Raw genomic sequence first — 17040 nt, 5'->3', positions numbered from 1 at the left:
GGTGCAGGGAGCAGTTGATGGAAAGGGGGAACAATTTCCTCAATATTGCTTATGCACTGGTGAAATGTAATTAAAGCCAAAGAACTGTGAGGTATCATCAGAAATACTGGAAGGTGCTCTAGAGCCAAAGCAACACATAATCTGGAACACAGTCAAGGATGAAGCTGGCTGAGGTGGAGCCTCATGTGATGCTTGCATCAAGAATGAGTTTCTGGAGGAATTATGAGATGGTGCCTTGTGGGAGACTCCAGGGTCTCTCCAGGTTCTTGATCTCATCCACGCGGCTCAGCCTCTACCCAGCTGGTACCTTTGTGCTTGACAGGGCAGGGATTTAATTGAAAATCATCTGGAAGAGACAGTGAGACACTGATATCCATTCATGATTTCATCTTGAAAATTCTTTTGAAAATGTTCTTCTTCCTTTGCTCTTTTGTGAGTGCTCAGGGCAGCAGTGAGCATATTTGGAAGGCAGTGTCTCTTTTGAAAATCCCCAGGGATGCAGAATATTTGCAGAAGGCACAGATATGCTTCTGACACCATTACGTTGGGCAGAGTGGATTGTGTTCTGTCTTTGGCCATGCAGATGGACCAGGGCTCATTTAAGAGGTCCAACACAAAGATGGTTTGAGGGTTTGACCCATTCCATGTGCTCTCCAGAGCCAGTGTTTCGTGACTTGAAGCTGCTGGCATAGGTACTTGCAGCTTTTTCCAGCTTTTAATATTTGAATTACTCTGTAGTTTTCTGTTTCAGGCCAGATTTTTGCTTTGCTTCTCAAAGTAGTCGTGCCTGGAGATTTTCTTTCTGGCCTCTTGTTCCTGGGCGATGGGGGTGGTTAGGGGATTTAACTTGCCATAAGTGACCTCTGCTCTGGCGTGTCATCTCCCAGCCACGAGGAGTGTCCCAACAGGATGAACTGTGGATCTTTGGCCCTTCTTATGTCGGCTTCAGGTCCAGGGAGAAAAGACAGAAAACCAAAAAAACCACGAAAAAACCGAGAAAACAAAAAACAAAAAACAAAAAAAAAAAACCAACAAACCACACCAAAAGCAACCTAGAGGGAGCCTGGGCGCTGTGCCGGCGAGCCCCACATCCGGCAGGCCGCGCGCGCCCCTTGCCGCTCCGCGCAGCGCGCTGCGAGCCGCGGCCGGCAGGGGGCGTCCTAGCGGGCACGCCCCTCACCAGCGCGCTGCGCGGTGACGTCAATCGACTGCCCCTGTGCCTGCGCCGAGGAGACCCCGCAGTGAGCTGCCAACGCCCGGCGGAGCGTCCGAGGTGAGAGTGGGGGGGCGGGGGAGGGGGGCGGAGACGGGACTGGGACCCCCGGCCGAGCTCCGGGACCACCGGGACCACCGACCGGTCCTGCTCTCCGCGCGCACCCACCAATGGAGCCCTGGCCTTCACCTCGGCCGGGGCGCCCGCTGTGCGGAGCCGCCCTGCCGGGCCGGCTGTGCGTGCGGGGCCTCCCCGGCAGCCGCCTGCCGGGGGGAAGGGCGGCCTCCTCCCGGCGGGTCCCGGTGGCTGCTGGCGGACGCTTGCCTTTGTGGGCCTGGTCTTTTGAGACGGTCGGCATGGCCGCCGCTTCTCTTGCCCACCCTTCCCCCGCTTCCGGGCGGCCGTCGGACTGGACCCTCGGAACGGCGCAGGAAGCGTTCCCGCAGCCATGGCGGGGCCCGTCCGCACTCCCTTGGCCCTGCCCGTCCCAGCCCCGCCCCGCCCTGCCCGTCCCGGCCTCGGCCGCGGCCCTCCGCACTCGGTGCAGCCCGGCACAGCCCGGTAGCGCTCGGGGCTGTGGGAGAAGCCTGGAGGGGCTGCGGGCATAGGAGCCCTGAACCGCAGCGAGGTGCGGGCATGGCGAGGAGTTGAGCTCTAGCTATGTGCCCTGCACAGACAGCGCTCAGTCGAGAAGTCGCAGACTGTTCTGGGCATCTGCCTCACGAGCTGCAGTGCTGTGGGTTATCCAAAGCTGTCCCACAGCTCTCGTTACATCGTGATGCCTCTGGCTGTATCTGCGCCAGGAGCTAGCACTGCTTCGAAGGTTGGTGTTGACATATGTTTTTCATTCTCCTTGGAAATCTCATAAAAATGTACATACTGGAGCAGCATAACCCCTGTCTCTGTTTTAAAGGTCCGGTTTAGTGATGTAGATTTCAGTTGTGTATCTGTAAGTAGGTAGAACTTGCAGCTGGTGACAGCACTAGGAGACAGTCACAGAGCCAGGTAGCTGTGAAGACCTAGCATTGGAAACCTGTGCTTAACAAAGAATGGTAGGTATTCCTGGTGTCCTTTCTGTGTGGATGCTGTGGCCAGGGCAGCCAGAGATCCTGTCTTGACAGCAGCATGAGGAAGAGAAGCTCTGGCAAAGAGGCCGTGTTAGATGGCAACTGAGTGATCAGACATGGCAACTGGGTGATCAGAACTGGCTTGCTTGGTCTGGCCATCTATGATTGTCTTTGTCTGTGCTTCTCTGCCAGGAAAGGAGGTGTGGGCTGTTCAAAGTATTGAGTTGCAGTGCCCCAAACACTTTCTTTTTTTTTCCGGAAGGGGCATTTAAAACCTGCATCAAGCTCTTTGTAGTGCTGATTTGGATAACTCAGTAAAGCATTACAGCTTCTGTTTTTCTGTAAGCAAATTATATTCAGCTGGCTGAATGTGAGGAAGCTGTATGTGAAGAAGCTGTTGTAAATTTCCCTTCTGTTGTAAACTTCTGCTTTGTACTCTTGTTGACAGTGTAAGGTTCTGAGGAAGATAATATAGGTAACTATATTTGAGTCAGGTCTTAGGCATGTAAGGTTTGAATAAGTATGTTGCCAACTGTAAAAATGGTTTGGTGTTTAAACTTTTCTCATTTATGCTTCAGTAACAAAAAAAAAAAATTAAGTCATGGCAAGGAATAAAAAATTACTGTGGTGCAAGATAAAACATGTTTTCACTTTGGTAGCATATCCTAGGCAGAAATTTTAATCACTAAATTTGCATACTTTGAACTTGGTTATTCATGACCTGCAACTGATGCTCTGAATCATTAAGTGCTCTGCTTTAGGGTTGTTTGCCTAAATCTGATGACTGGGAAGTTCATGATGTTTTTACTGTTTAAATAGAAAAGCTCTGGAAGCTCTAGAGTGTGAAGTACCTAAAACTGAAACTATCGTTCTGCTAAAAGCCAACAGTGAACATAAACTGAGCCCCTGTGAAGCTCCCAGGGATTTCTCTTATAAGTGTTCTGTGGGCTTTCCTTGCTGTAAACCCTGTGTGAGGCTGATGGAAAGTGCAGCATGAAGCTGGCCACTAATCTTGATGGAAAGTTTCTTTTTGATTAAAATGCAGCTGTAGTACTAAAGTAATTTTCCAAGTTTTATGAGCATAGATAGCTGGACCTTACAATTAAAACCTTTTCAGCAGCTCTCTTGTTACCATGGGGGATTGGTGTACCTGGGTTCCAGCTCTGCTGTTAGCTCCAGAAGACTCGGACAGTAAATGAACATGCTGCACTACAGCTGAGGTTTGTGTAAGATGTTGTGGGTGAGATGTGTATAATCTACTTGATGCCCATGTGAGTACTCACAGCTTTTAAAAGTTGTCTGTGGGCTTGTGTTTTTGATCCTGCTCATTCCTCTGCCTGCCCTTTGTGGTCAGGAGAGCTGAGCTCTCCTGCTGTCATTTGGCTCCATCATGAATTTATGGTACGAGTCTCTGGAGTAAGAGACAGTTAGGAGGAATTGTAGGGGGTTTAGTTATCCTTGCTCTTTAGGAAAAGATTCTTTGCCTAGGAAAGAATGACATCTTTTTCATTTTAGAAGATGAAAGTTCTGTCAAATCAAATGGGAGTGAAATTGGTTTCTGGTGCTTCAGGTAGCAAGAAGCTCTCTAACCACTTAGTCTTCTTCCTTGGCTCCTTTCACTCCCTTACATTAAATGTAGGTGAAAGCATCCTGCATTCACTAGTTTATATATGACAAATGAAACAACTTATTGACCAGATAAGCTTTTATGCAAAGTTTTAAAAGAAATTTAAAGTATCTTTACATTTCTGCAGCCTGTCACCATTTAATTATCTGGCTTCTCCCAGACCCTACACTTTATTATGGTTTGACACTATACAAGCTAAGTGTATATCCCTCAGGAAGGACTGCCATTAGGAGTGGTAGGTAAAGAAATCCCTTTCTCCAGAGTTTTTGCAAGGGCTGAAGCTTGGGACAAAAGTTCGCCCTCTCTGAGGATGTCTGGCCACCCCAACATAGTGGTCAGCTGCCCCTTGCAGCCCACGGTGTGTATGTTAATACCTGAGGTGAGTGACAGGAATGGCATTCAGGCAGGTAATTCCCAGCTTCTGGTGGGGGATCCTTTAGGTTGCTTTTGAGTGGATGAACTGAATTTGATTACCTGGCCCTGGGTGTGCAGAAAACTGCAAACAGAGCAAGAAGCAGAGTTTGTGTAATTATTCTTTGTAATCTCCCCTTGGAGTTCCAGAGAATGACTCTGACCTAAAGAGTTGTAAGACTTCATAATACTAATTGGCCTGTTTTCAGTAGAGTGGTGTTGAGAGTGTTGATTTTTCTTCCAAACAAGTGATATTTTATAAAGAGAAAACAAAGAATTTGTTTTCAAAAGCTCTTAAAAGCTGTTATTCTGTTTTAAGCTCTTGTACTGCCAGTTCACTCCATTACTTCGGAGTGTTGTGGCATAATTCCTACCAGGAGATTTGGTCCATGCACCATTTTCTTGTCCCATGAAAAACCAATACAGAAGCTTTTTAAATTAAGTAACATGAGGTCTTCCTTGGGGCCTTTGTCTGGAGAGGGTGTGTAGGTATTTCCAGCTACATTTTTGCCAAGTTGTCCTTGCCTATGATCAGATTGTGTGGGATCAGCATGTGTTTTCCAGCATGGACCAAACACTGGCAGGTGAAGGTTTTCACCAAGCTGAGGTGGTGTTAGAGCAAGCCTTAGGCTGCTGTGGATTGGGACCAGTAGAGACCCTGGGGGAATTGCAGAGGGTTGCTGTGGCATGTGTTGTTAGACTCAGAGCAGTAGCTGAGGCTGCCAGAATTGTCTTGCTTTGGAACAAGCTGGTTTGAATTGCTCAGCTCTTCTCAAGTTGAAGGATGCTGTGCTGTGTTTCTGGCCAATGAGTATTCTGTTTGGGGAAATGATGACAAAAGTGCTCCTGCAGCTTTGTATGCAAGTCAGGAAGGCCTCTGCCACTCGATGAGCTGGATGACTGTGCATGCCAAAGAGTGGCTGGGGAACAGCTGAGTGCAGAGGGGCTTGTGTGAGGCTTGGATCTGACTGCATCAGTGTGTTTGAGCAGTTGCCTTGAGTTCAGTGGTGCTTCAGGGTTTAGTGTGTATGAAGTGTTGCTGAGTCTCCCATGTCCTGGAGTGCTATTACTTTTTTTGTGAGCCTCTTGTGCATCTGGCCATGGCTGAATAACTGCCAGTTGCCCAGCAGGCTCTTGGTCTTGAGAAGGGGGCTGCTAAGGCTCATCTTGGGCTGGGCAAAGTGGGATGGTTCCAGCTGCTCTGTTTCCTTCTGTTGGTTAGGTGAATGAAGGGCAGCTCCCCAGCTGCTCTCATGGTGTTGGTGAGCCTTCCAGCTACTTTTTTTTAACGGTGATCCAGGATAGCTCAGCTCAGTTGCTTTTGCAGTGTTTTTTAACCAAGCTTTATCTTTGGAGTCTTCAAACAGCATCTTGGTACACAGCCTGAGCTATTGTCCCTGAACACAGTGCACCTTCCCAGGAACTTTCTGTTTGTGTGGATGGAGGACCTGCAGCTGTCCTGTTCCCTGAGCATAACAGGAGTAAGCAGGATCTACTGCAGTGTGCAAGACAGGGTGCTTCTCATGAAAGAAAAACATGCCTCAAAATAGAGGAACTTCTGTCAATGTCTTTTCTACCTCTGTTGAATATAACTGGCCACAAGAAAATGGGGAGAACCATCAGGGCCACGTGGGCCATGGTTGGATGCTGTGTTCAAGTAAGAGTGTAGGTGCAGGTTGTATTTGTAAATATTATCAGTATGCAACTAAGTTAGTGAAATAGGGGTTTTTAAGTGATAGTAAAATATTGAACAGGATTTTGTTGCATGGTGGAGGAATACAGCCTCCTGTAGAGTATGAAAGTGAAGAGTAATAAGATAAGATTAAAATGGCTTTGGCAGAAAAGGACTTAATGTAACCCCACACAGGTCCCAGTGCTTAATCTGGGGCAGGTTTTTCCAGTGGTAATCACAGAATCACAGAATAATGAGGTTGGAAGAGACCTCTAAGATAATCAGGTCCAACCTATACTCTAACACCACAATTAGACTATAGCATCAAGTGCCAAGTCCAGTCTTTTTTTAAACATATCCAGAGATGGTGGTTCCACCATTTCCCTAGGAAGACAATTCCAGTATTTTATTATTCTTTCAGTGAAAATTTTTTTCCTAATATCCAACCTAAACCTTCCCTTATGTAGCTTGAGACTGTGTCCTCTTGTTCTGCCAGTTGCTGCCCGGTGGAAAAGATCGACCCCCACCTGTCTACAACCTCCCTTCAGGAAGTTGTAGAGAGCAATAAGGTCACCTCTAAGCCTCCTCTTCTCCAGACTAAACAACCCCAACTCGCTCAAATGTTCCTCGTAGGGTTTGTGTTCCCAGCCCCTCACCAGCCTCGTTGCCCTCCTGTGGACATGCTCAGGCATCTCAATGTCCTTCCTGAACTGAGGGGCCCAGAACTGGACACAGTACTCAAGATGTGGTCTCACCAGCACTGAGTATAGGGAAAGAATAACCTCCCTACTCCTGGTGGTCACACAATTCCTAATGCAGGCCAGGATGCCATTGGCCTTCTTGGCCACCGAGGCACATTGCTGGCTCATCCAACTGGCTGTTGACCAGCACCCCCAGGTCCCTTTCTGCCTGGACACTGTCCAGCCATACTGTCCCCAACCTGTAACATTGTAGGGGATTTTTGTGTCCAAAATGCAGAACTCGGCACTTAGACTGATTAAACTTCATGCTGTTAGACTCTGCCCATCCGTCCAATTGATCCAAATCTCTCTGCAGAGCCCTCCGTCCTTCCAACAGATCAACAAGCTCCCAGCTTAGTGTCGTCTGCAAATTTACTAATGAAGGATTCAATGCCCTCATCCATGTCATCTGTAAAAATATTAATTAGAACTGGTCCCAGCACAGACCCCTGAGGGACACCACTGGTGACTGTCCCCAGCTGGATGCAGCACTGTTCACCACCACTCTCTGGGCCTGGCCATCCAGCCAGTTCCTAACCCAGTGAAGGGTGCTCCCATCCAAGCCATGGCCTGCCAGCTTTTCCAGGAGTATGCTATGGGAAACAGTATCAAAGGCCTTGCTGAAGTCTAAATAGACAACATCCACAGCCTTTCCTGCATCTACCAGACGAGTCACCTGGTCATAGAAGGAGACCAGGTTGGTCAGACATGACCTACCCTTTGTAAGCCCATGCTGACTGGGTCTGAAACCCTGACCATCTTGTAAGTGCTGTGTGATAGCATTAAGTATGAACTGTTCCATTATCTTACCTGGTACTGAGGTCAGGCTAACTGGCCTGTAATTACCAGGATCCTCCTTCCTACTGTTTTTGTAAATGGGTGTCACATTGGCCAGTTTCCAATCATCTGGGACCTCACCAATGAGCCACAACTTCTGATAAATGATGGAGAGCAGCTTCACAAGCACATCTGCCAGCTCCCTCATCACCCTAGGGTGGATCCCATCTGGTCCCATTGATTTATAAATATCCAAGTGTCCCAGTAGTTCTGTAACTGCTTCCTCTTGGATAACAAGGGGACCATTCTGCTCCCTGGTACCACCTATCAACACCTGAGGACAGTTGTCTTGAGGACAAGCTGCCTTACTACTAAAGACTGAGGCAAAGAAGGCATTAAGCATTTCCGCCTTTTCCTCATCTTTAGTTTCTAGGTTGCCTGCCTCATCCAATAAGGAACCGAGGTTGGTTATACGCTTCTTTTTACCATTAATATATTTGTAAAAAATTTTAAAATTATTTTTAACAGAAGTTGCCAAGTTAAGTTCAAACTGAGCTTTGGCCTAATTTTTTTCTTACATGATGCTACTTTTGACAGTGTAACCTTAACCAGAGTGATAATGGGAAAGTTGTCACTTTTTTCTGTGGCGTTGTGTTCAGGTAAAGGTGGTTGGTTGGAGCCTTGAAGTGGGATAGTGGGCAGTACCTGTGGTAAAGGAGGTGCAGGCGCAGCTGTACTGCAGTGTAACTGGTGTGGCAGCAGACCCTGCTGAGTCAGTTTTCTGGTTTTGAATTTAGGGCTAAAATGGGATGACATGTTTTTCCTCTTCTTTTTTTGAAGTTGCAAAACTTGGAATGTGTGTTATGGTGCTGCTGGTAGTTTGGGCTCATGTTATTCAAATTCTCCTGCCCAACTGTCTTCACTTCCTGTCCTGTGCATGTATGTACCAGGTGATTGTGAGGAGTCTTTAGGAAGGTGTGCAAAGTAGCTCTCAAATCTTACAGAATTAGAAAAAAAAAATGGCTTTAAGTATTGAAAATATAAGTTGACCTCAAACATTGGGGTCCCTTCCAGCTCGGCATATTTTGTTCTATGATAGCTCTATGATAGTTGCATTTTGAGAAGAGATCTCTTATTGCTTCTTTGGCAATTCATAGTAATTTGTCCAGAAATGGGACTTCAAACCTGCAGAGATGCTGGGGTATACAGGTTCTGTTGAGTGGCAAATTAAGGGATGCTTAAGGACCTCAGACACATGCTTTACCTCCCAGCAAGGATTCCCATGATGATAGCAAACTTTGTGGGTTTCAAGAACAACAGGAACCTGTGAGATAAATCAGGGCTGTCATGATATTGATCCAGCTCTATTGGTGATGGTGATCTTGTGGCTCTTCCCATTGCTTGTTTTTGTGTACCTACCCACAAATTTCTCATGGTGACATCCAGCACTAGCTTGAGACTGTTGATGTGAGCAGGCATGTGGGATGGAGCCCAGCAATATGCTCTGCTCCTGTCGGTCTCTTCAACCTCAGATAAAAACCCACCCACTGCAGATCCAGGTCTTTACTTGAATTCTTGTGTTCATCTTGACAAAGCTTCTAGTGCAACTGAGCTTTTGTGGCTCTGTCTCATAATTAGACATGCTTATAAAGTAAAACAGCAACACTGGTTTTTGGAGACAGAATTTGTACTCTGCAAGGAGAACTGGTACTATTCAAAGGATCGTGTCTGATCTGTTAGTGACAGTTAACCCCAAAACAATGCTTAAAGCAGGATGGCCTTTTCAAGATCCTGAACTGATGGAGTACAATATTGTGTCTCAAGTCCATCCCTTGTGCTTTTGCAGGTTTTAGCTTGGATTTCATGATTTGCCTTGCTCTAGAGGAGTGGAACTCCAATACTGTGCTGGTTGTAGTGCAACAGCCAGTTTAAGCCTCGCCTAAGAAACTAAAGACCCAGGCAATAAGCTTGGCTTGGAACCTCTGGGAACAAGTGTGTTTGTGTATAGAGATTAAGTGTCTGTAGCAGCCTAAGCTCTGGCCAGGATGGGCAGTTGAGCTTGGGTACCAGGTAGTTTACAACCTAATATATTCTTTTATGTGTCATTTATCACCATACTAGTGTAGAAGTGGCAGATGTGTTTAGTTCTGGGGTGAGATCTTCATGAAGAAAATGATTCCTAGCAAGCTGGAAGGTGGGCTTTGGCCTGGAGAATTTTCATTGTGTCTGTAGATTGTTGCTGCAGATGTGCAGAGGAGAATTTTGGCCATGGTGATACTGTTTTGCTTTCTGTGCCAGTTCATCCTTCTGTAGTTAACTCCTAATCAGAGAGTGGCTTCTGTTTGTTTTGCATCACAGGTTTGTGAATGTACCAAGAGGTCCAAGGTCTTCTCCCTTTGTGGTTGGCAGCTGAGCTCATGTAGTCCCTTTGTTAGTGGCTTGGGATCTCTGCAGAGAAACAGTGTGTTGTATGTGGTGAGCTTTGTCATGTAGTGTTTGTAATACAGGCGTAGAGTACCTCCTCCATGTAATGCTGGTAGGTATCTCTGGTGAGGCAAATCAGGTTGCTGGGGTTGTAGCAGCCAAGTACCTCTCCTTGATGCCCCTGTGACTGGAGAGATTTGTCACTTGGAAAAGCAAAAATGTTAGTTTGTAGTAGGGCTAGAAGAGGTGGCTGAGGGTAAGGACCTTGAAATGGATTGGATTAATTTGGGAAGCAATTATCAAGTACAAAGCAGGACTTTATTTAGAACTGTGTGGTTTTATAGGATATGAAATAAAACTACCACGGAAGGGCAAAAGTAGTTACCAGAGCTCATGAATAAAATCCTGTGAATATTGTTCCTGTCAGTGTGGACTCCTGAGTGCTTTGAGTTGGATGAATAAACTGTTAACTGTAAAATGCCATTGGATGGGGGAAAAAAAATAATCTTAGTTTTCAGAAATGGCTGCTTGTTTTCTTGGAATGAGGAGTAGGTGCTATAACAGGATCTGGAAGCTGTGATGGACTGGCTAAGGTTCAACTCTTATACTAATGGTGTATCCCATAGAGCCAACAAATTGGTTCTTGGTTGGCAGTACCTTGCAGTGAGCCAAGGTAGCTGATCCTAGTGATGAAATGGCAGCAGTTTCAGTCCTGCCTGATAGAGGAAGTGGTGGTGCTGCTGAGGCAGGAAGCGAGTTCAGGACATGCAGACAGATCTGACGGCACAGTTTCCTTTGGCTGAGAGAATGTGCACATTTTAACCTGAAAAAACTTCAGTAGCTTAAAAGTTAGGGAAATTTTAACAAACTTGAAGGGTTGTGATTTCTCCTTTAGATTACATGTGAAGCAAGAGTGAAGGTGAGATTGTGCAGATTCTTAACTCTGGGTGTGGTAGGGGACACTGATTGTGTAGAAAACCCCAAAAAATTTCACCCATTAATAGTACACGTGGGTACTGGAACAGATTGGAGCTACACTTAAGTGACAGAAAGTTTGTGAAAGCCAGTTGCTCCTGTAGTACTACCATATTTCATATGCTTGCCTTGCCTTTAGGACGGGAAAGTCAGACTTTACACAGGAAGTGCAAGTGTGTTTGGGATGGTATGGCTTGTGCTTAGTCAGTGGGAACCTGCCAGAGATACTGTGGATTTCTTCAGCCTCTTGTGATTGGTCAGTGTCTTGGTGCTTGAACAGGCCTGTGTGACCAAACTGCATCACTCTTGAATTTCCTTTGCACCAGGAAGGTTTACAAAGCTCTGGAATGTCCTGCTGGAGACTTCAGTTCCTCGTTTGTTGTATTACTCGCATCTCTGTTAACACTTCTGGAATTAATCCTAAATGCAGATCAGCTGTCTTCCACAAAAGTGTAATTGAGCTTTGAAGCAAAATTTTCCTAAAATGGGCCTCTGAATTTGACAGTTTGCATGGCTGTGTAATCCACAGTTTCCAGATGCCAGATCCCAGTTCTCTAAGAGAGCATTGAGTTCTCTGAAATCCTGCTGTTGTGATCACATGCTGAGCAAGTTAAAATCCAGTGAATACTGCAAGTATCATTAGTTAACATGTACTTTATTGAATTGCTGAAGGTTTTGGTTACACTGTAGAGAGGCTTGAGGGATCAAATCAGTGCAATGCTCTGTTTTTTTTTTTTTTTTAATTTATATTTTTGTGATTTTTATTTATGTTTTTAAGAAGTCTTCAGAACTCCTTCAACAGAACTAAGTCATATTGACCTGCGTTGTAGTCCCAGTCTTTATCAGCTCTCCCATCTGGGCTTGGCCAGATGGCACAGTTACATGGCTCAAAATCCACTTGCTGCCCTCAGACTGGGATGACTTCAGTGGTTTCCAGTCTCTTTCAATTCCTTCAGATATTTAAAACTGCTTGGACTGGTCTCTCTGCTGGGTGTTGTACACACAGACGCCCTTTTAGTAGGTGGTGACTTCTGAGGGAAGACAAGACCAAAGCCTCTGTAACTTCTTTGTTTCTATTTCCCTTGTCGTTGCACTCTGAGGATGAGTTATTCTGTGGTTAATCTCAAATTGGATTAAATTACTTTTAAACCACAAGTCAAGGATGTAGGTATCCTTGAAGCTATTCCTATGGAAGAGGAGATCGCAGAATAGTGAATCTAAGTCCTTAGAACTTGGCTTGTTTTCAGCTGTGATCCGTAGACTTCTTACAAGTGCAAAAATTAGCTCATCCAGCTAATCTAGAAGGTCTACTAATCCAAGGAAAATAATTTATTCAACAGCTCCACTTGCTGCTGCTAAGACTTTGGAGGCCTGTGCTGAACACTCTAAATCTATTTAAAACTTACACCATCTTCAGTATTTAAACATAAAGTTATGCATCCATTAAAAAAAAATGGGGGGGGGGTCTCTTTACCTAAGAGATGTGCTCCAATTTTGGTTTCTTTTAATGTGTAATTTTGAAGTGTCTAATTGTGGTGGGGGGCAACCAGAATTGAACAACTTGTGTGAGAGCAGTGGTACTTGCTTGTTTCATAGAGAATTTCCAATGATCCAGTTCAATTGTTTTCATGGTAAATGCTGTTAGTTTTATGTTTTAGAAAAGAGGGGAAAAAAAAAAAAGAAAGAAAACAACCCTGCCTGGGCTTTTCCAGAACCCTGTTGTGCCATTCAAATTCGGATTTAGGCTCCAATGCAAGGCCTTGGGTTATTTGCTCTTTGTTTTGTTCCCACTGCCAGAAAACTGAAAGGATGAGGTCAAGTGGTAGAAAAAGATAGTGTGTGCTGTCTCACCCAGAGTGCAGTGGTGTGTTGTTTGAGTCGTTGATCTGCACCACACCAATGCTTTGCTTCAGGATGGAATTGGAGGTGCAGAGAGAATGAATGAGCAGTACTCCTGTAGATGCTCTTGATTTGGTGTTCTCTGCAAGAGAAAACTGAGTGCATAGGGCTGATAGCTCACTGCCGTCGGAGCTGTGGCAAGCATAATGAGATGTGTGCCCCTGGTGCTGTGTCAGCCCCAGTCTCTGACCTGAGCCCTTGCCAGAGAGCAACAGCTTCTTGCCCAGTGTCAGCGTGGGGACTTGGCTGTGTCCAAGGACAGGGAAGAAGTGAAGGCTTGCGGCACACTCTGTGACCTTAGATGCTTTCTAGTACTGTGGCTTGCTTGGTGCTCTCTGGAGTAATAAGCTTTAAAGAGTAATACTAGACCTATGTTTTTTCTTTTTACAAAGGTGTATGTGAGTTTCTTTGGTAATATACAAAATCTGGGTTTATGGAGAGTAATGGATTGGTCTGTTGCAGTGAGCACAGGGAATGCTTCAGAGCCAGGATTTTATCTCTGGTGTGCTTTCTGGGCTCTGGACAGAAGGTGATCTGAAGCAGATGTGTAACCAGCAAATTACAGGTAGAACAGGAAGGGAGGATTACAGCATGGAGGAGTTCTGGTCTGCGTAGGGAAGAGCTGTGTGGAAAGAGTGCTTCTCCAAAGGTTTGACTGTAAGTGCTGTTACGTGGGAGGGATGTTCCTCCACTTGTGCCAGCCCTGAGGTGAGCAAGGACAGCTGGAGCACAGGTTCCAGGGATTGACTGGGCAGTGTAACAAATTTGAGTGGAAATTGGAAAAACATATGAGATGTGGCTGGGAAACCCAGTTTGGAGACTTGCTTTGTACTTCATTTAGTAACTCTGAGATGAATTCTTGGAGGCAGCATCTTACCTACACTGAATGCTTTGGGCTTTGCCTAAACTGAAAGGTGGATGGTAGAAAGAAAGATGGTAGAATTGTGTTGCCTATGTGAGTGGGGCATACTAGTGACTGTGGCTGGGATTAGCTGGAATGCACTTGGATTCATTCTGAATTTTAGCATGTTTTCCTTTTGAAATCACCTTAATTAGTGGCTCACCCCTTTTCACCTTTGTTCTGAGCATGAACACTTTCTTAATATCGGCCTGAGCTGTGCTGTTCCACTGTCTGCTTTCTGCCTGGTTGCCTTTTTTTTGTTGTTGTTGTGAAGTGGGGCTTTCTCTGCGATCGGTCAGCGCCGACAGCATGGCAAGGCAGAGCTGTGGGAGCCCTTTGCGACTGAGGCAATATTGAATAATAGTACTTGGATGTAAACAGTTGAGCTGGCCTGAACACAGAAGATGTCTTTTGAAATGTAAATAGTTACTTTTTCCTTCTGAGTAAATATGTGTTTGCTTCAGGGCCAAATTGCAGAGCTTTTTGTTTTATTAATGAAGGGCCTTGTTGATACATCTGCACAGTGCATCCTTCTGGATGTCTGCTGGGAAACTGAGATCTGCATAAATGAATAGATTCTGTTGATATTGAAATGGATCACCAAATAGAGGACTGGTGGCAACACTTGATGCTTACGCACATAATTTATTATCTCTGTGCTTGCTGAAAGAAGAATTATAGATGAGGATGGCAATGTGAGTGCCTGGTGTATCAGGTTCTGGCTGATGGCCTGCCCTGAGAATCTGCCATTTCCTAAAACTGCTTGTGGTTTTGTCCAGGTCTTGTGGGAATGGCTGTGGCTAGTAGGCTAGTATTCCCCTACAGATACTGTTCTTAGGAACTTTTGAGGATTATTATGAAGGTAGCTGTCTTTCTTGAAATCTTAGAGCAACCCTGTGATATCTGAAGAGTTGGGGATTGTATGTTTCTTTTGAGTCCCTAGCAATTTCCTTTCCTTGCAGGCATGATGGTGTGATACAGTATCAAATCATATTGCTGGCTGTGACTAAAGCCTCAAAAATCTGGATTTGCACTGTACTTTATTTACATTACTGTAAGAAGTGAAATCCCCAGGAAGTGACCAAACGCATAGTTAAGGAAGGATTGATTTGGATTTTTGAATACAGTTACTCTGACTTGCAGTTACCTGAGAGCCACGGCAGCATCCTTGCTTGCTAAAGCTTTGCTGTTCCTGTGATGGCAAATTTGCTGCTTGCAACACCTCCTGCCCCCCATCAGGACTTTACAAAGACTATGCAGCAAGACTTTTTTGCTGTAAATAAGTGTTTGGGATGACATTATACTGTCAGTCAGTGAGAGCTTTGCTACTGATTTCCTGGGGTCAGGATTTCACACATTTATGTGAAAGCATGACCAGATGCCTGGTACACCTCTAATTAAAGTAATACACAGATGAAAAACAGCTGAGCAACACTGGAGATAGCTAGCAGTTTGGAGGAGATATTGGTGATGCATACTGGTTTAGTTCACGTTAGTTTTTGCTGAGACAGTGTTGGAGTAGCTGGGTTTGTTTGGATTTTGTGGTGTCTGAACAGTAATCCCATCCCCTTGGGATCTGAATGCCCTGCTGAGTCCTCAGTGCTGTTAACACTTCACAGTATGCATAAAGGTGTGTGTTAACTAGCAACTCTAACCGGAAAAATGTAAAATGGTGCTTAGGTCTTAAAAAAGGCAGGGAAAGAAAAAAATAATCATGTTTATTTCTGTCTGTAAATGTTAATTTTTATTCCATAAACTCTTCTGGTGTGTCTCACACTGAGCTGCTCTCCAGAGAGAACTCTATAGAAGGCAGGTGTGTTCCTGAGCAGCTCTCAAGACCAGAGCTTACACTTCAGCTTCCAGTGCATCTGAGGCTAGATGCTTCCATGCATAAAAAATCGAGTCTGGAAAAACCAATGTGTGTTTTTGCCCACCTTTAGGTAACTAGGCAAAATTTTTTCTGCTTATGAATGTGAGTAGCTTTGTGTATGTGGTGGAGTCAAAGGATCTACCAGATCATTTAGGAATATCATGTTTCATATCTCAAATATGCTGTTAGTAGTTTGGGCTCCTGTCAAAGGTGATGTGAATGGCTATCTAGTGCATGCAGGAAACATCTAAATACATGTATCTTTTTTTTTTCTTCTAGGTTCTCTTTGGAGTTGATATTCTAGTAGATTACAGCAATGCAGACGATCAAGTGTGTAGTAGTGGGTGATGGTGCTGTTGGTAAAACCTGTCTCTTAATTTCTTATACAACAAATAAATTCCCGTCGGAATACGTACCAACGGTAAGTGTGAGAATGGCTCAAGTTGTTCTTTGGGCATGATGGAGTGGGGTAGCTTGAGTTCCCTTCTGAACTAACCTTGATGGCATGCATGCCCTAATGTTTGTTCTTACAGCCTCTTGGAGACTGACTAATACGAATGGAAAAGTAAGAGTCAGTCTGATTCTCTGCTGCTGCCTTCCATATCACCTGGTAGTGCTAGTCAGTTCACCTGTTTATGGTCAGTCCTTGCTACTTGACTGCTGTGCAGAATCTGCGTTTTCTTTGTGGATGGATTCTGTGAGTGAGATAAGCAGTGCGAATAACTGCAGACCAGTGGAGAGCAGGCAGTAGGAACACCTGCTCTTCCAGTTGTTCTCTCACTTCCTGCTGCATCTTTGTTTTTAGGGAAGGGAGTGTTTCATGTTGCTAGAATAGTCCGTGACTAAGTTAACATTTTCTGAGGCTCATTTTCCTCACTCATTTTTCTCATCCTCACTATGGAGGGTGGTTGGTTAACTTCAGCTAAGTATGAGGAGTGTGTTTGGACGCAATCACATTCTTTTGTATTTGCAAATGTATGCATAGTCCTTAACTACGTTGAAGTAACTGTTTTGAGTTTCACAGGCTCAGTTTTTTCAAATACTGAATCCCTTGACTTATTCAAAGTTCAAGTTGAGAGCAGTTTGACTGCCTGTGAGGCATGGGCATGGTCTTCCTGTTAGAAAGGTGCTTTTCTACTTAATATTGCGTATGCAAGATCAGTGTACTGCCACTGAGGTGGGTCAGTTTTCAGTGAAGTTGCTGCAAGAGACTGACAGCTGGATGCTCTTTTTACTAATTTTCTCTGTTATGGACCGAAAAGGCCATCTTCTATTAAAATGCAAGTTGTAGAGTTTATCTATGTATCTCAAACAAATTTGGATGTGGAAATGCATCACAGAGAGCATCTGCCAGTGAAGGGATTGGTAATATTCTCTGTGTTACAAAGTAACTCAGAAGACCAGGTAGCTCCTTTGAGATGCCAGGTAGCTCTGCCTGATAGTTCTTTTGGAATAGGACTTTAG

The 17040-nt window shown here is 45.0% G+C and overlaps 1 protein-coding gene across 4 annotated transcripts in view; it reads left to right on the top strand.

Moving 5' to 3' along the window:
• Positions 1-1123: 1123 nt before the first annotated feature.
• The window catches only part of CDC42 (cell division cycle 42), a 29862-nt gene continuing 13945 nt past the window's right edge, over positions 1124-17040 (top strand). For 3 of the 4 annotated variants that reach the window (XM_002194333.7, XM_012570472.5, XM_030289321.4), the window contains exons 1-2: positions 1124-1273; positions 15856-15997. In XM_002194333.7, coding sequence (XP_002194369.1) covers positions 15893-15997 — 105 coding nt within the window. In that variant the 5' untranslated portion in view covers positions 1124-1273; positions 15856-15892. Of the gene's footprint in view, positions 1274-1580; positions 2037-15855; positions 15998-17040 lie in introns of those variants that run through there. The other variant, XM_030289320.4, reaches the window with a different exon arrangement.

The sequence above is a fragment of the Taeniopygia guttata genome, chromosome 21 (genome assembly GCF_048771995.1).
Source record: "Taeniopygia guttata chromosome 21, bTaeGut7.mat, whole genome shotgun sequence".
Taxonomy (NCBI): Eukaryota; Metazoa; Chordata; class Aves; order Passeriformes; family Estrildidae; genus Taeniopygia; species Taeniopygia guttata.
The sequence above is the reverse complement of the archived record's forward strand: the minus strand, read 5'-3'. Positions and strand labels throughout refer to the sequence as shown.